Here is a 22,352-nt window from a genome sequence, read left to right on the forward strand (position 1 = left end):
AACAAATAAATAAATATGTAGCTAAATCTTCTTTGTAAAACCACAAAAAGTTTTAATGTGTAGTAGGGAAAAGAATCTGCTCCCCCTTTTTTTTTTCCTCTGCTGGCAAAGAACGCCACCACTTCTAAACACAGCGACGTCATACTTTCTTGCCCTCGCAATTTCCTTTTCACTTTCACTTCTCATTCAGGAAAGCTGAAATATCAATCCTTTTACCTCATGTTGCTGCTCTGTAATTCTACACCTTCTTCTAGAAATCTTGAGCAGTCATCCTCTGACCAGTCCCTCCTGCTTCAGGGCACATCAGCGGGTCTCCTGCAAACGTGGCATTTTCAAAGCTGAGTGTGTGAAACTGAACAAATATTTGTGTCACCCTGGCTTGCACATGCAGAATTCATATCTGCAGCTATCAAAGGGGCACCTAATTAGCCATGGGTGTGTGAAAAAAATTGATTTGTGCATGCATGCTGCTTATGCTTGAGTATAAACTGTGAAATAATGTAACTGTTCTGATTTCTGTGTGTGAGGGGAAGAGACTTATTTGATCTATTACAAGCTAAGCAAGATTTTATTTTGCATTAAGTTCTAGATGTAGTCATATCTGTCTGGTAAACAGTGAGTCCTCATAAGCACAGACTGCTTAATGTGTTCTTCATATGCTTAGTGTGATTTAAAAGCTGTATTTTGCTCTTTATTTGCATCCTTGTAAGGCTTTTGATTCTCAGTCACTTAGCAGTTTAACAGCATTGGTTTAAGACATTTGCATCTTCCACCCTTCTGCTCCTTGCCCTTCAGAAGATTACTGACCTGGAAAAACTGGCAGAAGGGAAGATTTCCTACCTGGGTTTTTCTTGAGGAAAACCTCTTCTGAGCACTCACTTTTTCCAGGAATTCAAAATCTGCTGACACACCTTACAGTGCTGGCACACATTTCCTCCTCAGATGGCATGGAAATGTGGGCTACACGGAGCAGACAAACAGCAAGGCCACCAGGTTGTTTAAAACATCACAACTTGGTTCCCTGGAAGAACCTTTCTTTGTGCCTCCTGTTCATCTGGGATAGCAACTCCCTTACCTCTCCCATCATCCAGAGGGTTCAACACCTTGCCTTTGCATGTTCAGCACTCCCATGGAAGCATTTCTCTGTGTGGAGGAGTTTCAGACGTGCATCTTTGAAGTGTTTTCCAAAGATCAACATCATCTTAGTAGCATTAAGTTTATGATCTTATGGCTCAACATTCTCGCCTTTCCCCACAATAAATTTCTCCCAGCAGAATTTAAAGGCAGGGCAGCAGCAGCAGTATTTTCTAGTGGCATGCTTGATCCTGCAGCTTGAGCACACTCTCACTGCAGTGAGGATTCCTTTTTGCAGTTTGTAATTATGGGCTGAAAATAAACGAAAGCATTATTTCAATCCCTTTATACATCTGAGTTGGATGCTGCATCAAGCTTTGAAGAAAACCCACACCTCTGCTCATTCGTGGCATCTTGAAATAAACTTTTATGTCCCCATAAAAGATACCTGGCTGGCTGATGGTCACCCATGTAACACAAGGACTTCTAGGGGTAATTATGTAGACCACAAATATGAAGAATATTGTTACTTTTTCCACTTCATCTGACTTCAGGTTAGGTGTTCTGCAGCTTTACAGTGTGTTATTGCATGTCATTCAGTGCTCTAAAGAACTGCCTAAAGCCTTTGAACTTTTACACTTATTTTTCAGCATGGCATTTAGTTTTTGTTGGGAACATTCAAACTAATGAATTAAAGTGACTCGTGTACTGACTGTGCCCTTTTTTTTTTTTGTTTTGCTTTTTTTTTTTTAAGCTAAAAAAGTCACAACAGAGCCTACAACTGTTGAGCCTGTGACATCCCTGAGAACTGAGAGCGTGAAATCGTCACCTGCTGGAGTTCCTCTTGGAGTTCCTCTCGAACCTCCCATCTCTGAGACCCCCCTTACTGAAGCGCCTGCCACCCAAGCAGTTTCTTTGGAGGAAACAACCCCAGAGTCTGAAGAAGAGACAGAAATGACTACTGATGTGGCTGAGGAGAAAAGGGAGATGGAGGTGCTCATGGAGAACATTCCGTTAACCACTCTTCTACCTCAGACTGTCACCGACGGCGAAATATTCACTTATGATACACTGGGAAGGACTGAATACGATGTCTCACCCAGGCTAACAGACACCACGTCCCCAGATCTGGAACTGGATCACACTTACTCTGAAGCAGAGCTGCCCGAGGAACAAGGTAGGTCTGAAAGCATTGAGGACGCTTTCTTGACCTCTGTAATTTTTCAGGATAGCACAGCTGTAGCTAAGAGTTCCACTGGTTTTTGGGAAGATGCTGAGACGGGAGATGCACAAAAGCATGATGCTGATAATCAGACTGAGCAAATAGAAGTGGGTCCTCTGAGGACAGCTACAGATAGCTTCTTACAGACTTCTCGGAGAGAGGCTGCCAGGACAGGGACCTCAGATTCATCAGCAAAAGAGAATGTGTTTCACAGTGCCCACCTCACAAATGCACCCACACTAAAATCCATGGAGGCAAAATCTGACGAGAATCTTACAACTGTTGTAATCCCTAAAGCTTTGCTCCTTGATGAGTCTGCAGAGAGGGAGGGCAGTGAGAGCATGCACACCGCTGTGCCTGGCAGAGATTCTGGGGTGGCTGCTGGTCATGCCCCAGGATCACAAGTGCCTGCTGCATCAGAGACACTCCTAGATGAGCACGCAGTAACCACTGGACAGTTTTCTGCAGCAAAAGAGTCAACGCCGTGGGTTAAATTTAGCTCTGCGACAGCGTTTGACAGCGAGGCCTCAGCTCAAGGGAGCAGAGAGGACCTGAGGGATGGGCAGCCCACCGTGGCATCTGGAACACCTGTATCCTTTTCTGTGTCAGCTGCTGATCAAACAGAATCTGAGGCCATCTCAGGAAGCACAGATTCCCTGCCAAGCTTTGGAGAAGGCACCTTGTCTCTTATCCCCTCATCTCACCAGACAGAAACATCAGCTGTCTTAGAGGAGCAGGAGAAAACAAAACAACCAGAAATGAGGACAACAGGTGTGGGGGTCCCTCATTCCACAGCCACCATTTCTCCTTGTGTTGCAGCAGAATCTGAGGGATGTTCTGCAAGGGAGAAGATCACACAGGCCCCCCCAGGGGCTGGCACGTGGCTGCCAACAGATGGAGAGGAGGGGTATGTGACAGAAGAGTCTTCTCACACTGGAAGAGTGATTGAGTTTGCTACAGAGGATGGCTTCTCTGGAATGGAGCCTACATCGTTTCCAGGGCACATTGTGGAATCCACAGGGCATCCAGGAGCTCCAGTTTCAGCAGCTACAGATGCAACTGAGACAAGCAGGGAGCCAGCAGAGACCACAAGGGATGGAGAAGTGGTATCAGCTGATTTTGGTCAGAGTAGAGACACTACAAGTGTATCCCACATGAGCAGCTCCTTGGATTTGGAAATGACCACAGTATCCAAAATACCAGTGGAAGAAAGTAGTGCCACCCTAGGGTCTTTTAGCTCCTCAAGTGTAACTGTATTGCCAAGTGCTGTGCCCACAGCTGTGGGGGTAACTGAGCATGGAGGAGATGAGACATCAGGGACAAAGGGAACTGTTAAATTTACAGAGGTAACAAAGGTAGATACTGCAGTTCCACAGAAGGAGTATGATGCTTCCCTAGTTCCAGTTACTGTAGACAGTGAGGTCACTAGAGATATGCCAATTACTGATCAGACTCCTTTTGATGATATCTTTCATACAGAAGCAACAGAAACAACTGCAAAACATATCAAGGTGTTCCCAGAGCTCTCCACACTGGACCAAGGTTTGGAACCAAGAACTGCCACAGAGCCCACGCTTGCTGAGACATCTGCCCCCACACGTGAACCAGAGGTGTCACCAGGATCTGAATGGCCTCAAACAGCAGTTCAGGAGACACAGGATGAGACAGGCTCAGCTTATGATGAGATGTTCCCAGCCACAGAGGTACCTGTGCCTGCCGTGATGTTCACCGACCACGGAGGAGTCCTGGGACCCGAGGAAACCAGCACCTGGTTGCACCTGACGGTGACTCCAACAGCTGAAACTGCTCCTGACCAGGATGAGGAGATCACTGAGGTGGTGCCCATAACTGCTGGAACCGAAGCAGAGACACAGGAGAGCCCAGAAGCCCCCACCAGGGAGGAAGACGATGCAGTGAGCTGGGAATCTGTGCCACCCTCCCATACGATGCCAGCAGGACATTCCACTGTGGAAAGCATTACTGGCCTGACTCTGGGAGCTTCTCCAAGCCAGGCTACAGAGGGTTCAGGAATGACCACAGAACCTGAGGAAACCGTGCCAACAGTGTTTGCAGCTACTGCAACAGATAAGGCAACCATTCTCAGCAGCATGACAACACCTTCCACTGGTGTTGTAGACAAAACTCAGCCTACATCTGCAACCAAGCCTTTTGTCACTCAAAAGTCTCCACGCATCATTCCTGAGGAAGAAGAGGAGGTAACAAGCCATGACATCATAATAATTGATGAATCTGTTTCTCCCAGCAAAGCCACTGCTGAGGATGATCTGCCAGGAAAGATGCTGGAGCCAGAAATCGATAAGGAATATTTCACAGCATCAACCGCCACGGCAGTGGCACGACCTACTGCTCCACCCCAAGTGAAGGAGGCCACAGAGGCCTTGCAACCTCAGGAGGTGTCTCCTTCTACTTCACACCCTGATAATGACATAAGATTGTATGTTATTCAAATCACAGGCAATGACACAGGTAAGATTTTGCCTTTTAGACCCGTAGTCCATCAGAGTGGACAGTTTGTCATGACAAACAGGTGTGCTTTAGAATATGCTGGAGATGTTCCTTGGATCTGAAGGTTCTGAAGGAGGCAAAGTGCCACTTTTGTCTAGACAGCAGCTTACTGAATATTGGTAGGTCTATTTTTCTCTCCGTTAAAAGCCCCTCAGAAATGTATTTTATATATGCTGTGTGGTAAGAATGATTTCTATGCAGGAATGAATATGAAACTGTTTTATTTCTTTTTAAAAGTCATGATGGCTACAGTCCAGTTTTCTTTTTTAATGTTGTCAAGTCACCAATTTAACTCCAGCTGTCTGTGAAACAAACATTTTAATTTCACAGCTTCCATTCCATGCATTACTAGTCCTAAATGAAGCACTAGATTATGTTAACATTCCATTGGTCTGTAGCAATTAACAATGCCATGTACAGTGTAGTCAGCTAAAAAATGGTTAAAGCTCTCTACTGCCTCCTGTGATTTGGAGGAATGGGGTTTTTTCTTTTTTTTTTTTTTTAAATAATATATCATTATAATAATATAAAATAATTTAATAATATATAGTTAAATCCATCTTAGAGAACATGTGGTGCAAATTGATGCAATATTTAATTCTGCCACATTTTTTAGCTGATGGTTCTGTACATGTGTATGTAGCTTCAATTCCATGGGTATCCAGAACAGAAACTTGTAAAGCAGCAATGAACTGTTGGGGTTGATGATGAATATGTCTCCATAATGCAAATGTTGAAGGGGGTGCAGTTTTACATTAAAGAAGCTTGTCAACTGACTGTTATTTAAGATGTCATGGTAAAACATAATATTTTGAAACAAAAAGTAAAGGAAGAGACACGCAGTACAAAGCACAGAATTTCTATTAGGTTCAATGTTTTATTGTGTTTAATCATCTTATGGTTGTATAATAATTATTCTATTTTTTTGAAGGAACACAGTAAAAAATGGAGGTTTTTTTTGGTCTTATATACCTTAACTGCATGCATGGCTTTTGAGTGGTTGTGTCAGAAACTGTTTTCTCTTTGGTTTTTGGCCGTAACATCCGTGCCTCTGAAGAACTCATCCAGCAGAATTCATAATTTATGGGAGTCTTTTGGATGGTTTTGTCAGGTTTGTTCTCAGTAGGGTTCTATTCAAAAATCAAAAATCAGTAGTGTCTTTTCCCTTGAGATGTACCATATCCTGGTTGGGCATTTCATACCTTGGCTTGGTATTTTTTTTCACGTTATGCTTATTAGCCTACTTTATATTTACAGGATGCAAATCTGCAGCTTAGCCTTCTATTTCAGAAAATGATAGTTCTGAAACTTTTGTTTCCATATTATATTATCATTATTTTGTCTTTATATGTTACCAGTGCCTTGAGATTCTCCATTAAATGATACAAGTCCAGTAAGTCAGAGCAGAAGGGTAATTTCTGAAGACAAGACTTCACCCACCTATTAAGGCCTTTGTGGAAATAATTTGACTTAATAATGAGTAGCTGGACTAGGTAATAGTGACCTTGTTTTTCCTGTTAGATTTTTGAGTTGTGCTGCATACAGGAGAGTTTGTTGTGCTGGCAGCTGTGTGTTCCAGGTGATGGAAAGAAGTAGGATGGTCTGAAAGGGTGTGGATGTAAGATTTCTCTGCATATACATCAATGAGAGTCTTATTTTACACCTTTTTTAGTTGTTGCTGTTTCTTTGGGTTTTGTTTGGGGTTTTTTTTCAAGATAATGTGGGTAGTGTGATTCATTAAATTAGGATTTGGTTCAAAGTCAATTATCTAAAGGACAGTGGATCAGAGTGCAGATGCTCTTCACAGCTGCTCTTACTCTGTCTTGGGTGATCATGTCTTTAGAACAAACTCTTTTTATGGTTTGTCTTCTTCATCTTCACAAACTTTCAAAGCTGTGCATGCATTTCCCTGGCATAGATGTGCATATGTGTCTGGGTGTTTATAAGCAGACTTAAAGTTATAAATCCTTAAAAACCTGCCTTTAAGAATTATCTAGTCTGTGAGGAGAGAAAGAATTTTATTTTCTTGGTATATTTTTGAATTCTGTGTTCTCTTTAAACACAGAGAGCCTCATCATGTGCCGAGTGCAAGGTTAAGAAGGAGTTTTAATTTTTCTGTTTTCAGGCCCTGGCAGTGGGAATTCTTCCACTTAGCTATCTTAAAGGCACCCTCTCTCTGCTTACCCCCAATTCAGTTAGAACTGCCAAAGTTTTATTCTCTCTGAGTGTTTGGATTGCTTTCTTTTATTGCTACAGAAATGAAGGACAGCATCTGAAAAATCCTGTCAGGCCCAGTTTCCCTTCATTGTTCCTTAGTCCATAAACTTTTCTTTGTGCTGAAGAAAATGTGTATAGGGAGTAATGAAGAGGAATGAATTTGGCAAATATTACCAACATATGTCTTTCACTAAGATGTAGTTTAACTTATTCTATCACTCCTTATTTGAGAATTGATCCACTAGCATAAAGAACTACATAAACTGGACCTCTGGCTTTTTAGTCTCAGCTGATTGGCAGCTATAAATCCAGTTTACATCATTTCATCTCTGATAAAACAAAAGTTTTTCCTCCTTTGGCATGTTTTCAAGGTAATACAGCTTAGCACTTTTAGATAAAGTTAATCTGTCAGGGTTATAAACCAAGGTCTTCACTGAATTTCAAGTCAAGAGTCCAAAAATGCCCCCTAAGAAAGGACAGCTTGCTTACCAAAGCCCGTCAAGAAATAACTGTTTCAAACAGGAATAATAATGAGAGGTTATATATAAATGGCATTGTCCATAAATGAATATATTTTCCTTTTTGTGATTGCAGAAGTGCTGGAACTATTTATGAGATTATTCTCTCCCCCTCATTCTTCACCTCCTTGTTATGCAGCTTTTGCCAGAAGCAACAGTTTAACAGGGAGGCAGGGCTCAGCAGAAACTCAGCACCATGTTTTGTTTCCTATCACTCAATTACAATAAAAACCTTGCTATTGCACAGCTGAATATTGCTCCCTGCAGCTCCATTTGCCATCCACAGCGTGGGCACAATAACATTTAAATGCTTCGTGGAGGTGCCATTAGGCTTTGCTAGGCAGGAGCAGTGTTTTAACATTCCAGGTGGAAGAGAAAGGCTGTGCTAAATGTGTGAATTCTTGCGATTTTGGGATATTATTAGCAGTTTCCATCAAGCAGGACAGAGAGCCTGTGGTGGTGGTGGGAGCAGCCCTGGCTCAGGTGAGCTCACCTGTGGCCAAGCACAAGTGGAAGGAGAGGGTAGGAAGGATCCCTTATCCCTTTCTCCTCTTTCTCAATCCCTCACCAGACTGCACCAACATCTCTCTGGGCTGGAATGTGCTGTTGATACATGGAATGTGTTATGGATGCATGGCATTTGGAGGGGGGGGGGATATTATTCTTCATTATTATTGCAGGCTGAAGCTGCACTCAAAGGGTGTTGAGTTAAACTCAGTTAAATAAAGTGTCAATTATTGGATAGTGGATATAGTGATATATATAGTGAATATAGTGGATATTATTCTATCTCATACACCCATCCCCCTTAATATGAACTAGTACAATATATATAACTGGAAGGTGCTATAAATATTATCATTTCTTAGACTTTACATTTATTAGATCAGAAAAAGTTTCTCCTAGAGGACTTCTTTTCTCATCCTAGAGGTAAATAGCTTTGCTCCTAGCTTTTAAAATGCATGCTTGCAGTGAATGAAAAATTTCACAAAGGAAGTTTACTTTTAGATTTAAAACAAAAACAAAACAAGGCATGGAAACAGAAGTAATTTGGAGGCCTGGTGGAAGGTCAAGCTCAATTTAAATTCCGGAGGATGTGTTCTAGGGCACTTAAGAAAGAACACAGAGCTAAACAGATAAAGCTGCTTATTTGTGTAGGAATACAGCAGTTTTCATTGAGAAAAATGTACAAACAATCCACACACTCCCGTGTGGGCAGATCTAGGGGAGGTGTTTCAATTTATGAGGAAAATATCCTTGCACATGAGGAAATATCCCTCTTTATGCTGCAAAAAGGACCACACACCTGTTTCAGAATGGAAGAGGCCCAGGACCTTCATCCACTGGCGTGGAACCAGTAGCTTTTCCCTCGGAATCATGAGAGTGAGGAAGCCAAATACCCCTGCAGTGTTACCACCTGCACATGGCACCTGATGGGGCACTGGATTTTGTCTTTTGCTGTGAGGATGCAGAATTTGCCACCTTGTGCCCCGTTGTGTCCTCACAGCTCCGATGTTTCGTACTGGTGAGGGCTGCTGCTGGTGCTGGAAGGTCATGGATTAGCAGCTGGGAAAGAAAAAAAAGAAAAACCAAACCTGAAGGAACTTTTCAGCTCATAAAGCTTTTATGAGACTGAAAAATGCTTGTGGGGGTGTTGTTTAACAGTGGTTGAGGGGATGCTGGAAACATAACTCCTGTCTGAATCAGGAGTAATTTGCACACCTGCGTTTTTTGGAGACATTTAAAAGTCTTTACTTAGTGAATATGTTTCAAGATGCTTGTTGGACCCTGGGACTCACACCAGCTCTGACTGGTTTCTTGTCCCCTCCAGCTTTGAAGGGAACGAAATTGCAAGAACTTGTGCTTTGTAGATGTGGAATTTCATGGAAAGAGGTTACAAACCTTTGTGTTTCAACATGTAATTCTCTGACATGCATACTTCTGTCTTTGCAGTGTGAGAGGGCATGTGAAGTCTGAATGAAATGCAGAATGGTAATGAGTCATAGTCATAAACCTTAACAAAGAAGGCAGAATAGAGTCTTTTCAGGTCCATCTTAGGCCTTGCCTTAAAATTCATTTAATCTTGTTGTCTTCACAGCTCCTTCTGGAGGGCTGTCAAAGATCATCATGGCTCTCTTTAAGCCTGATTCTAATGTCTAGCCTGACTTTCTCCTCAGCCAGTTTATACCATGTTTATTCTTGCCAGCATTGTCTTTAGCCTGAATAGGTCCTTTTTTCTTCCTGACACTTATCCCTTGATACTTTTATTTCTCTGCTCAGTCACAGAGAATGACCACATCCCCTTTTTCAGCTCTGGTTTTTGGTAGCTCCTGAAGGGGGGTGTGTGCATGGGAGAGTGGGAATGTGCTGGTGCTGTGCAGGGAGGAATGATGCTGGCCCTGCCCCAGGCACTGGGGGTGTTGGGATGACCAGAGCAGAGGAGGGACAGGAGCAGCAAGCCTCACACTGGCTCTTCCAGACATTGCAAGAGACAGCCTGAAAGTCTGCAGCATCCAGGTTTGCATCTCTCTTCGTCTGTACCCACACTGCTCTCCTTTAAGATTTGTGCCCACTGGCAAATAACCTCTCTAGACACAATTATTTGTGGTATTCACACATGTGTTATGTGCAATTTTTGGTGTGCCTTTTTGCTTATTATTTTGTTAGAGAGACTTCTGCTGAAGGGGAAGAGACTTTGTCTTTTGTGTGCTGAAATCACCATTTGTTTTTCCCCAAAGGAAGGGTATATACTACTGAGAGCTATGGTTTCTTTATAGGACCTACATCAAACCAAAGTTTACTGTAAGGAAAGATGCTGTGCTGCAGCTAGGCTGACCTGAATTAATTTCTGGTGGGATCTTGAAGCAACAGCAAAAATGGCTTCACATGTGCAGGACCAATTTCCCACCTTATTAAATGCAGAATCTTTTTTTTTTTTTTTTTTTTTTTTTTTTTTTCTCTTTCCTCCCTTAATGGAGGGCTGGGCTTGTCTCCTTATTAATTGTAATGCTCTAAAGTTGATCTCCCAGGGGAGCAGGTCTGACTGAAGTAATTTTCACATCCTGAATGACCAAGCTCTCTGTATTATTCATAAAACCCACAGCAGAGATGGCCACGTTCTTCCTGTGCCTGGAGTAACTGAAGTGTTAAACGCTGAGTAAGTGGCCAGATGCTGATATCATCTTCCCCAGTGTAATTACACCACAGTAATTCCAATGAGGTGATTGAGAGCAGAACTGTTATGGGCATGTGGGGATAGTAGGTATCACAATGTCTTCATAACAGTTTGTATCTCCTGTATAATTAGGTGATTATTTTTCTTCAGAACACATTTGAGTTCGATTCAAAGTGGTAGATCTGTTGTTTAATTAAACCAGTTGGGTTTTTTTTCTATATTGGAATACCCTTTTAATTTTTTTTGATGGTTGATGTGGGAGGCTTTTTAAAATAGGTTGTCCACCATCCCATGTAAATTGTATTTAAATTGGAGCAGCAGTGATGTCTGTATGAAAGCAAAACTAATAACCAAGTAATTTTAATAAATTCAAGCCTTTTTGTGCACTTCTCCTTTTCTTAAAACAAAGGAAAAAAATCTCCAACAAACCAACCCCACCAGCCCCATATCCAACAGAGCTGAAACTTGATACTTAGAAAGTTTCACAAGAAGCTAAAACTGAATTAACAAATGGTCTTTAGGCCACTATTGCTGGCTCTTCCTGAAGAAGGACCTATTATAGAACAATAATTTATTTTTCCACATTCCTTTCTAGACTTCCATAGATACAAGGAATAGTGCCCTCACATTAAATACTGTTCAGAGGATGCCTACACATTCCCTGCTGTTTTTGCATTGTATCCAAGGAGACGTCTCAGATCTAGACACAGGGATTACACATTTCCAGCTTTCTTATAGCTCTTTGTTTATTCATGAGAGAAATGAAGGAATTTTATTCATAGGTACAATGTAGTTTTTCATAGTTCTGTTGTGAAAAACAGGAATCCTTTCAGAGGTTTTGTTTACATGTGGAGAAAGCCTTAAGAAATCCTAATGCAGAAAAGATGAGCTGTCTTTTACACGTGATGCAATATGACTTAATTTTTTTTTTTTTTTGAGGAAAGTGGTTTTCTGTACCAAAATTTTCTGAATGTGTCCAGATTTCTAACTATCTAACTAGACTGTTAACTTTCTTAGTATGAATTTTCATTGGTCTCTTTTTGCAATTGTTTTTGCACATTTTCAGTTTAATGAGTGGATTAATCCTTGCTAATCCAGCCAGTCTTTTAAAACCTTCCTCATTTTTTGAAGTGATTAAGTGATAAATTTGATCAATAATATACAAAATACCCACTGGTGTCCTTCAGAATATTTTCCTGCCACAAGTGAGGATGTGTGCAGAGTGGCTGTTGCGTATTTTGTGTTGTCTTTGGAAACATGTTGCTGAAGTTATCAATAGGTCTTTCTTTAAAGAGTAATTTCTTTTGTTTTCCAAGCTGCTCAGTGCGTTAGGACTTTTCTGACAAGTCTTGTATTACCCCTTTTCTTAAATGAGGAGAATCCAGTATGAAAAGTTCCTACTTCCTGGGGAAGAAAAAACAGTTGGGATTTTATTCCTGGTCAGGAGAGTCTTCCAGTAGTCCCTGCCTGCCTAGGCATTACCTCTGCTACACTTCATTACCGTTTTGATACCCTTCGTTAGCTCAAAGAGTGCACAAGAAACATTAATTTTTAACTTTAAACCACGCTCTTGGATTTTACATGTAGCACCTCATCAAGCAGGAGTCCCATAGTTTCTGTGGGAGGTTTTTTGGCATCAGAAAAAGAATTTCCACATATTTGATGTAATTTTTTTTACTATTTTTGCCAAAATAGCAGCGAGGAATGTGCCTATATGTACACAGAGTAGCGCTGAGATTTTTGATTGCATTTCATTTGGGATTTTTTTCTAAACCATTGCTTTTCTTTCCTTGAAAGGGGTGAGCAAAATGACTCTCAGCTTGCTTACATATTCACTACCCTGGGTTGTAGTGAGTTTCCAGCCACATGTCTACTTAAATATTGAACATTAGAGGCAAAATTCATGAGTCTTTGGGGAGTGCTGTGGACACTCAGTCCAACTGACAGGACCAAGGATTAACCCAAAATGTTCTTCAGACAAGTATTTGTTCACACCTTAATAGAATTGTTTGACTTCTTGACCTATATATAATTTTTTTTTCTTAGTTTATTCTGACCAATTAACCTGTCAGGTGTAAACTAATTCTGCAGCAATATCACCACGTTAGCACAGGATGGAGTCTGTGGCAGTAGTTTATAGTCAAAAATATGTCTCCCTCTGCTGATTTTTAGTGGTGCAGTAAGATTACCACAGCAAGGCATCTATTTTTACATCTATTTAGCTGTAGCTGGTTTAAAACTTCTGTTCTCAAGTATTGTCCAACAGAAGTGTCTTTTCCAAAACACCCCTGAGTGTTTCTAAAAACAAATTAATATTTTTACAGAACAATTGTTGCAGTTTTGTCAGGAAAAAACAAAAAAAAACAGAAGAGAAAACTGAGGTGAAAAAAGTTATTAAAAGAAAAAAATGATGTGATTCAATGGTTAAACAAACACTCCTGGTCTGTATGCACTGTTTGAAATTGTGTGTGGTGGAGAGACATTTATATCACTCCAGCTGCAACAGAGGGGAGATGACAGACTTAAGAAATGCAGGAGAAATAGCAGGAATAGTAAAGTGCCAGAAAATCATGATGATAAGTGAAATAAACTTCTAGAGATAGCTGTAAAAAATTGTGGGGGTAGAGCAGGTGGGCTAATTATCATCATAGCTTCAGTTGTTAGAAAAAAAGACATTTCCTTCCTTCCTTCCTTCCTTCCTTCCTTCCTTCCTTCCTTCCTTCCTTCCTTCCTTCCTTCCTTCCTTCCTTCCTTCCTTCCTTCCTTCCTTCCTTCCTTCCTTCCTTCCTTCCTTCCTTCCTTCCTTCCTTCCTTCCTTCCTTCCTTCCTTCCTTCCTTCCTTCCTTCCTTCCTTCCTTCCTTCCTTCCTTCCTTCCTTCCTTCCTTCCTTCCTTCCTTCCTTCCTTCCTTCCTTCCTTCCTTCCTTCCTTCCTTCCTTCCTTCCTTCCTTCCTTCCTTCCTTCCTTCCTTCCTTCCTTCCTTCCTTCCTTCCTTCCGCCACTTCCTTCCTTCCGCCACTTCCTTCCTTCCGCCACTTCCTTCCTTCCGCCACTTCCTTCCTTCCGCCACTTCCTTCCTTCCGCCACTTCCTTCCTTCCGCCACTTCCTTCCTTCCGCCACTTCCTTCCGCCACTTCCTTCCGCCACTTCCTTCCGCCACTTCCTTCCGCCACTTCCTTCCGCCACTTCCTTCCGCCACTTCCTTCCGCCACTTCCTTCCGCCACTTCCTTCCGCCACTTCCTTCCTTCCGCCACTTCCTTCCGCCACTTCCTTCCTTCCTTCCGCCACTTCCTTCCGCCACTTCCTTCCGCCACTTCCTTCCGCCACTTTCTTCCGCCACTTCCTTCCGCCACTTCCTTCCGCCACTTCCTTCCTTCCTTCCTTCCTTCCTTCCTTCCTTCCTTCCTTCCTTCCTTCCTTCCTTCCTTCCTTCCTTCCTTCCTTCCTTCCTTCCTTCCTTCCTTCCTTCCTTCCTTCCTTCCTTCCTTCCTTCCTTCCTTCCTTCCTTCCGCCACTTCCGCCACTTCCGCCACTTCCGCCACTTCCGCCACTTCCGCCACTTCCGCCACTTCCTTCCGCCACTTCCTTCCGCCACTTCCTTCCGCCACTTCCTTCCTTCCTTCCGCCACTTCCTTCCTTCCGCCACTTCCTTCCTTCCTTCCTTCCTTCCTTCCTTCCTTCCTTCCTTCCTTCCTTCCTTCCTTCCTTCCTTCCTTCCTTCCTTCCTTCCTTCCTTCCTTCCTTCCTTCCTTCCTTCCTTCCTTCCTTCCTTCCTTCCTTCCTTCCTTCCTTCCTTCCTTCCTTCCTTCCTTCCTTCCTTCCTTCCTTCCTTCCTTCCTTCCTTCCTTCCTTCCTTCCTTCCTTCCTTCCTTCCGCCACTTCCTTCCGCCACTTCCTTCCGCCACTTCCTTCCGCCACTTCCTTCCGCCACTTCCTTCCGCCACTTCCTTCCTTCCTTCCGCCACTTCCTTCCGCCACTTCCTTCCGCCACTTCCTTCCGCCACTTCCTTCCGCCACTTCCTTCCTTCCTTCCTTCCTTCCGCCACTTCCTTCCTTCCTTCCGCCACTTCCGCCACTTCCGCCACTTCCTTCCGCCACTTCCTTCCGCCACTTCCTCCCATCCTTCCTTTTCTCCCTCTATTTCTGTCTCCTTTTCCTCCTGCATTCCTCTTTTTCCCTCACAAACATACATCCACATATACACACGCTGCTGTCTGTATTAGAACTTGAACTTTAAAATATTTTCTGCCTTTATTTTTGCCACATAAAATTTGTCTCATGAGACAGACCAAGAAAGTAAACTTTAGTGCGTGCCTAGTGTGTAAACCAACCTTTATTACTCCTAAAATAATCTTGGGTTGACCTATTTTTTTATGAAACTGCCACATTAAGGAGTATACTGTATGTTTTTTTTCTAAAGCCAACTGGTTTGGCATTACTGGAAAAAGGAAGAGGCCCTGAGCAGCCACAGGAGCAGACAAAGGGTGGACACATGCTTTGAGATTCTAAGTGTGGTATTCTGACTTTTGCCCTCATTTATGTTGTGGTGTGTCAGTTTTTCATTCTTCTTGGAGGGCACACTCTGTCTGCCTGTTGGCAGGGCCAGAACTGGTTCTTGTTTGGTTCTTTCCTGTGCCAGCTGCATCATGGCAGAAGCATTTGAGCTTCTCCCACTGAGCAGGATGGAAATGCAACAAAGGGATGGTGGTGAAGTGGGACAAGGAAGCCCAAAATTCACTGATACCTCAGCGTTTCCACCTCAGTCCTGGAATATTACACATGAAATCGCGGATGAAGTCATTTTGTCACGCAGCTGCTCTTTCCCAACCAGCTTTTCCTCCAGAGTTGGACTTCCCCTCTACACACACCCCGACACACCAGCTAAGGCAGATAGTCTGACTCCTTGCTTTGTTTTTGTGTTCCATCTGGATAAGAATGATTTATTGCGCAGCAGTTGTTTGGGCTGGGGTTGTTTAGCCCTGCAGAGCTTTAGAATTGTCTTGTCTGAAGGCAGGGAGTGAAATGTTGTCAGTGGAAGGATGCTCACGCCCAGGGGTGCTCAGGAGGAGGCACCAGGGGCTGGAGTCGTGTTTTGTTAGTGACACATTGGAGCAGAAAGGAAGTGGGAATGACTGCATGACAAACATCCAGGCATTACCCAGGGAGCTGTATCCTGCCCGTGCTGGGGCTCAGCCTTGACATGGCAAAGCTGCCATTTTTAACAACTTGACATTTCACTCAGTCTGCTTCTTTTTAACATTTTTTATTGCCGGGTGGGGGAGACGAACAAAGGAAACGCTGGGGATTGCCAGAGGGTTCCATGATACGCCTTTATAATAAAAGAGTTCCTTTCTTTCTGACATGGTTTCTGCATCATCCTGTCTGCTGGAGTTTGGCAGGGGTGAGTGAGCCCTGTGCAGAGCAGATGTCCACCTAAGTGACATTCACTTGCCACAGGTGCCTCTGGCTGTGGCCAGCAGCTCCAGCCTGGGGTCTTGGCATGGCTGCAAAAAGGCTGCAGGGCAGGAACGTGCCAGAAATTGATACTCATGGATTTTGCATGAAAACACCCAAATATGGTAAAGTAGACAGACTGAGTAAGTGAATTTTAGTAGGCAAGACTGACCACCCACCTTGAATTACTTTCAACTCCTACCCAGCCAGCTGTGCAAAAGTCACTCCTTAAAATTACTTTCTTCCAGAAGTTTACTTGAGTCGTTGAGACTTTTATGCAAGGTAAATTTATATGTATGTGTGTAATGTAATAATCTCTTTTGACTCTCAGAGCGATAACAAAACATAAATTTTGATAAAATTTAGAAGGTAAAAAAAAAAAACCCTAAATAATCCAAACCCCAAATTATTGAAACCTGCCCTACATCCTTAAGGATTTGTAAAGGGAGCCAAAGTTAACAAAATTTTAGAAATATATATGTCCAGCTGGGAAACATTTTAAAGTGAACTAAATAAAACCTTTTGTTTATTTAGAGTGAACAGTAATCAAGAGCTGGATTTTACTAGACCTCATCATGTGTACTAGTCACGTTGATGTGAGGTAGAAGGATTAAAAGCATCAAAAATTTAATTATTTCTGGAGTTTTTGTTGGGTTTTTTTTTTAAATCTTTTGACTTAGCTGTGCATAACAGTAGCCAGTTTGTTTAATGCCTTAGACTAGCTCCTTGGCAGTATTCCTACTTTTTCCTGAAGAGGAGAAGGAATATGCCTGGAGCACTGTTGCACTTTGACCATGCTTAGGTGGGATAATGATACTACAAGATGGCACAAGTTAGAGGAATTGCATATTCCAAAGCCTGACACTTGTAATTTTGGTTCAGCAGGAAATATCTGTATTTCAAAATCTCTCTTTATTTTTTCTCTCTGAAATTAAATGAAAAGAGCAATATGCATTAAAAAAACCCCAAACCTCTTCTGTGAAACAAAACAGCCCAAAAGATGTTATCAGATTGATTTATTTCTGTAAAATTGAATGGTTTTGTTCCAATTTGAATGTAATATCTTAAGGAGAATGAACACCCTACTTAATAGAAAGGTCTTGATTTTTCTTTTTTTTTTTTTGTATTTGGGACAGCTTTTCCAATCCCCTTTTTATTTCCTCTCTATGCTTTTAAAACAGAATATATTCAATGAAACTGACACATTCCTGTGGAATTGGTTGAGGTTTTGGATTTTTTTTTTTTTTTTCTTGCTGTAAGAGTTTCAGCACGCCACGGTCATAAAGCTGCTTGAATCCACTCAGACTGCAGATCAGGTTCCTGGCAGAGCTGAGGTTCAGGGGAGTCAGTGCCTGACATGAATAAAGGTGGTTAAGTCTTTCCTCATCCTAGATCCTCTCCCAAGGCCGGGTGTGAGGCTTCACTGGTCTTTCTCAGGGTTTGAACCATCTCCCCTCTCTTCTGCTTTGGGGACTCCCTGTTGTCTTCCAGGTGAAGCAGAGTCTGGATTTTAGCTGTCCATAGGCTCTCTCTGGAATGGGATCACAACCTTTGGGGTCCCACCATGAGCATCTCAGAAATGTGCAGGGGTTTTGAGACCCCTCATTAAAACCATTTACATCCATACATGTGTTTTATCAATGTCTTCATAGAACCATAGAAAATGGAGTGGGTTGGGTTGGGACTGACCTTTAATCCCATCCATTCCCACCCCAGGCAGGGCAGGGCCAGCTCGCAGTGTCCCAGGAGCTGCCAGCCCCAATGTCCAGCCTGGCCTTGGGCACTGCCAGGGATCCAGGGGCAGCCCCAGCTGCTCTGGGCACCCTGTGCCAGGGCCTGCCCACCCTGCCAGGGAACAATTGCTGCCCAAGATCCCATCCAGCCCTGCCCTCTGCCACTGGCAGCCATTCCCTGGCTCCTGGCCCCGCAGCCCTTGGCAATTGTCTCTCTGCACCTTTCCTGCGGCTCCTTCGGGCCCTGCGAGGCCACAGGGAGCTGAGGCCAAAGCTTCTCCTGTCCGGGCTGAGCAATGGCAGCTGTGGCAGCCTTTCCTGGCAGCAGAGCTGCTCCGTCCCTCTGCTCATCCTGGAGCCTCCTCTGGGCCGGCTCCAGCAGTAGCCAATAACATTTGGATATTGATGTAACTCTATTGAAGGCAACCCTCAAAAATTCTGATTGTCAAGTGCAGGAAGTCATTTGACTAATACAAACTCTTTCAATTTTTCACGCAAAACTCTCGTGGTTGTGAGTTCTTGATGGTGAAGGTTAAGGATTTTGTCACATTATACAATGAAGTACTTTCAAAACTGAGTCCAAAATGGTTTTAGTCTGCTATCTAAAAATCTCTTTTTTTGTTTCCAATTTACCTGTATTCTAGTCAAAATATGTGGCCTGATGTAAAGTCCACAGAACATTTTATGTGAATTTCACAGCTTTGTCAGATCTCTAGTCCTTCTACAAAAGATTGAAATGTACTACTGCTCACAAATAACTCAGCATGTGGCTCTGAAGAAATAAGTGGACAAATTGCAGGAGTATGAAATTCCATTATCTGCAAGATGCCAGATTAGATGTTAAGAGTTGAAAGGGACTTCACAAAACCGTAAGTCTTCTGAATGAAATAGTTTGTGTTTCTACAGTTTGGAAAGCATCATAATATTCTTTCTATTTCATTCATTCTTCAGATGCTTATCTAATGGATTTTGAGAGAGAAAATGCCTTTTACTGCCTGCCCCCTCAGAGATGGTCTTGGAAAAACCCTTTGTAGAATATTAAAAGTCTTCTGAATAAAAGAAATATTGCTGCACTTCACACATTTTTGGATGTGTGCAAACATTATCTCGTGCAGCTGAAACAGGGAGGCAACAACTTTTCTGTTTGATCCGCTGAAAACTGACATGGGTTTGGAACCAGCTGTGATGGATTGGAAGGGTTGTAATGGGAATTAATGACACCTTGGTGCGTGGCTCCGTGGTTATGTGCAGTAGCAGGTTAAAATCACCCTGTAGCCAGAGGGATTTCCATTTCTTACGTATAAGAACTCCTTCTGAGATAGATGCTTGTTCCTTGCAGGTCATTTAAAATATCTAGATGTATTAAATGGATTAAGAAACACTCTAGGCTGGATATACCTGTCCTTTCCATCTCCATTTCAGTGCATACCTCATCACTTCCCTCCAAGAGAGGCTTTGCTGATAAATCTCTCCCAGGACTTGTTTGGGTTGGCACTCTGAGCTGACAAATCTTGGCTTTGCTCCTTCCTAGCTACTTGTTTTCACTTTCCTCCTCCTGGAGCCAGAATAACAAAGCACCTCTTTGAAAAGGGGCTCTTTTTGTCTTGTTTCCCATGAGCTATTGATAAGCAGATTTGATAGCCAAACTCCTTCCCTTTAAAGTCCTGGTTTCATCTCTTTTTCAGTAATCTTTGGTCTGTATGTGTTTACCTGCAGCAGGAATGGGTGTGAAATAAACAGGGGCAGCATAAGTCAGTGGCACCTGGACAGTTTAATTCAAGTGTCTGTGTTGCTGCCCTCAGGGACTAACAAGCCACTTCAACAGATAAAGACCTTTTTTTATTTATTCATATTTTGTGGTAGGTTTTCATCCCAGTGTCTTATACCCAGTTGACACAGATGTATGAGCCATGTCATTATGTAGATTATTTGCCATCTCAGGAGTTGAAGAGCATTTTTCATAGCTCTTAACCCTGAAAAACCTGAATGCTAACACTGAATAATCAAACCTGTAGGAAGGAAAATAATTTCTAATAAAAAAAAAAAAAATAAAAACATCAATTGCATTCTTTACTATCTCCTGAAAAGTTTGTTACTTTTTCTTTGGAAAAAACAAAACATAAAAAAATATATAAGAAAAAAACCCCAAAAAAACCCCAAAACCCAAAGATAATTATTTTTCAATGAAAGAGCCCCTTGAAAGTATATTATCAGAATATCATACCTTTTGCTGAGGTTCTTTTATGTGGATTGCTGTGGCATGTGAGATCTTGAAAAAGCTAGCAAAATAAAAGTAGGGTCTGATAGAGATCTCTGCATGTGTAAGAATTTGTGTTTTTCTTCTAGGTGAATTTGGAACAGATGATGTTCACTAAATTTATTGTCTATCATAAATGACTTAGCATGAGCTACTAATTTGAGGGACTCCCAGGTGTGCACTCCTGCAAAAATATTGCACTGTTGGTCAGAACTTGTTAGTCATGGTGCCCAACTACGAACTACAGCCCATCCAGTCCCTTCCAGGCTTTATAATTTTTTATTTATGGTTTTTTTTTTAGTGTACAATTTCTGTGCAAAGCTGCACTCTTTCTTTCACGGTCCTAATTGCTGTGTGTGAAATCATAATTAATTTTTATGGCACACCGGTCTATGCACCGGGTTGTTCATGCACGTCCCTCCTTCAGCTGTTCACACAGCACAAGGCATCTTGTGCCATTCAAATTTCTGTGTGTAGTTCTCTGGTTCTGTGTGTGGGTGCAGTTATTTTATAGTGAATTTACCTGAAATCAGAAACTCTCAGAGCTCCTTATCTTTGTCTTGCCATTCCTCTCTCACTGACTGAATTCCCCTGTGTTTTTGCATGCACAGATTTGAAAGGGAGGTGTGAAATTCTGTCTCAATTGAAACTTCTGCCTTTATGAAGACGTGGTTTCTCAGTATGTCCAGGGTGGCCTTTTGCTGAAATTCATGGATTCTGAAAGGATGTGTATTAGACATGCTCCTCAATGTCACACTGTCAGTCTTGGAGAGATTACCACATTCCTGCTTTTCACAAAATCTGAAATGGAAATCTGGGAAATCTTAAATAAATGGCTGCAGAAAATTTATTCTCCTGCAGCATTGGGCAGCCTTTGTAAATATTTCTAATTTACTGGGGAGAAGTATTCATTCTTTGCAAGCATTGCATAAAATAACTCCCAACAAACACACGTGAGGGAGAGAGAAGAAATCGCAGTTCTGTAGCCATATAATAGAGCTGTCATAGCACAGGGTAAACACCAGGCTTTTCTAGGCAATGTACAACAGCCAAACAGGCACAAAGTTAAAAAAAACCCCCTTTTTTTTGTGGCACAGGGAGCGCTGAGCTTAGTGCTGTACAAACTTGACATTGTGTTTGAAATAAACAACGCTGAAGGTGGTTTATTCTCTGCATTCTTCAGCTGGAGCTTTAGCAAAGCTGAGATCCAGTAATACTTCATGAGTTTAGCTGTAAACACAGCGTGAGATGTTAGAACATTAATTCTCAATGGAGTTGCTGTGACCTTTTCAAAACCAAATTGAAGTCAATTTGCACACACAAGCCAGCCCAAAGAATCACAAACCTTTCGTAGTGCTCTGTGTCAGTTTAATTTGATTGAATGCATTCTTCTCCAGAATGATCACCTGATGACTCTGAGGACTCAGTAGTCACAGAGGTTAAGCGAGCTTCATAGGTAGGGGAATTACTTCAAATTGATGAACTGCTTCACCTCAGGTTCTCCTTGTTTTATCACTTTCAGATAGTTTTAGTGAGGAAGATTTGATTTATAAATTGAGCTGTGTCACGTACTGCAGATATTTTTCAGGAAGCAATTTTTTCAGGTTGCTGGCAGTGCTTTAAGGCAGGAGTACTCCTAATTGGGTCAGATCCTGTCCTGGCAGATTTGGGCAAAACTCCATTGGCCATACCAGTTTGTACCAGCAAGAAAGTAATCCTCTCTGGCCAAACTTGTTAAACATAGATCCAGAAGAAAGAAGCACTCACGGAATAGTATTTCAGCACAAGGTTTCCAATCTCAAGTCAGTTGGCCAAGCTTGAAATATGGGGCTTTTTTCTCAGTCTGTTGTATCCTTTTCCAATTTTTTTTTTTTTTTAAATTTAATTTTAATTAGGATAGCTTCCATTGTCTGGAACAGAAGGTTTGAAGTAATGTTTGTGCTGAAAGGACAAGTTTAAAAAGTGTCTATGGAATCTGGGACCATAAATCTTGGAGGAATTCATGAAGCTTTCTGGAGCTAAAATCTTGCCTTCTTAGATCTTCTTTCCTCCTCTTTATCTGCCAGGCTACCTAGGGGAAAACTGAGAGGTTTTCAACCTGTGGGAGCGTGTAAATAATTCAGAGTGAGTGTAAACAGAAGAAAATTACTGGACTTCAGTCATGATACCTTCTGAG

General features: G+C 42.2%; 1 protein-coding gene across 3 annotated transcripts in view; it reads left to right on the forward strand.

Annotated features, from left to right (window-relative positions):
* The window catches only part of VCAN (versican), a 98,898-nt gene that overhangs the window by 42,752 nt on the left and 33,794 nt on the right, over nucleotides 1-22,352 (forward strand). For 2 of the 3 annotated variants that reach the window (XM_086867054.1, XM_086867055.1), the window contains exon 7: nucleotides 1,829-4,783. In XM_086867054.1, coding sequence (XP_086723180.1) covers nucleotides 1,829-4,783 — 2,955 coding nt within the window. The remainder of the gene's footprint in view (nucleotides 1-1,828; nucleotides 4,784-22,352) is intronic. The other variant, XM_086867056.1, reaches the window with a different exon arrangement.

Source organism: Cyanistes caeruleus, chromosome Z (genome assembly GCF_971803275.1).
Source record: "Cyanistes caeruleus chromosome Z, bCyaCae1.hap1.1, whole genome shotgun sequence".
In the NCBI taxonomy this organism is placed as follows: domain Eukaryota; kingdom Metazoa; phylum Chordata; class Aves; order Passeriformes; family Paridae; genus Cyanistes; species Cyanistes caeruleus.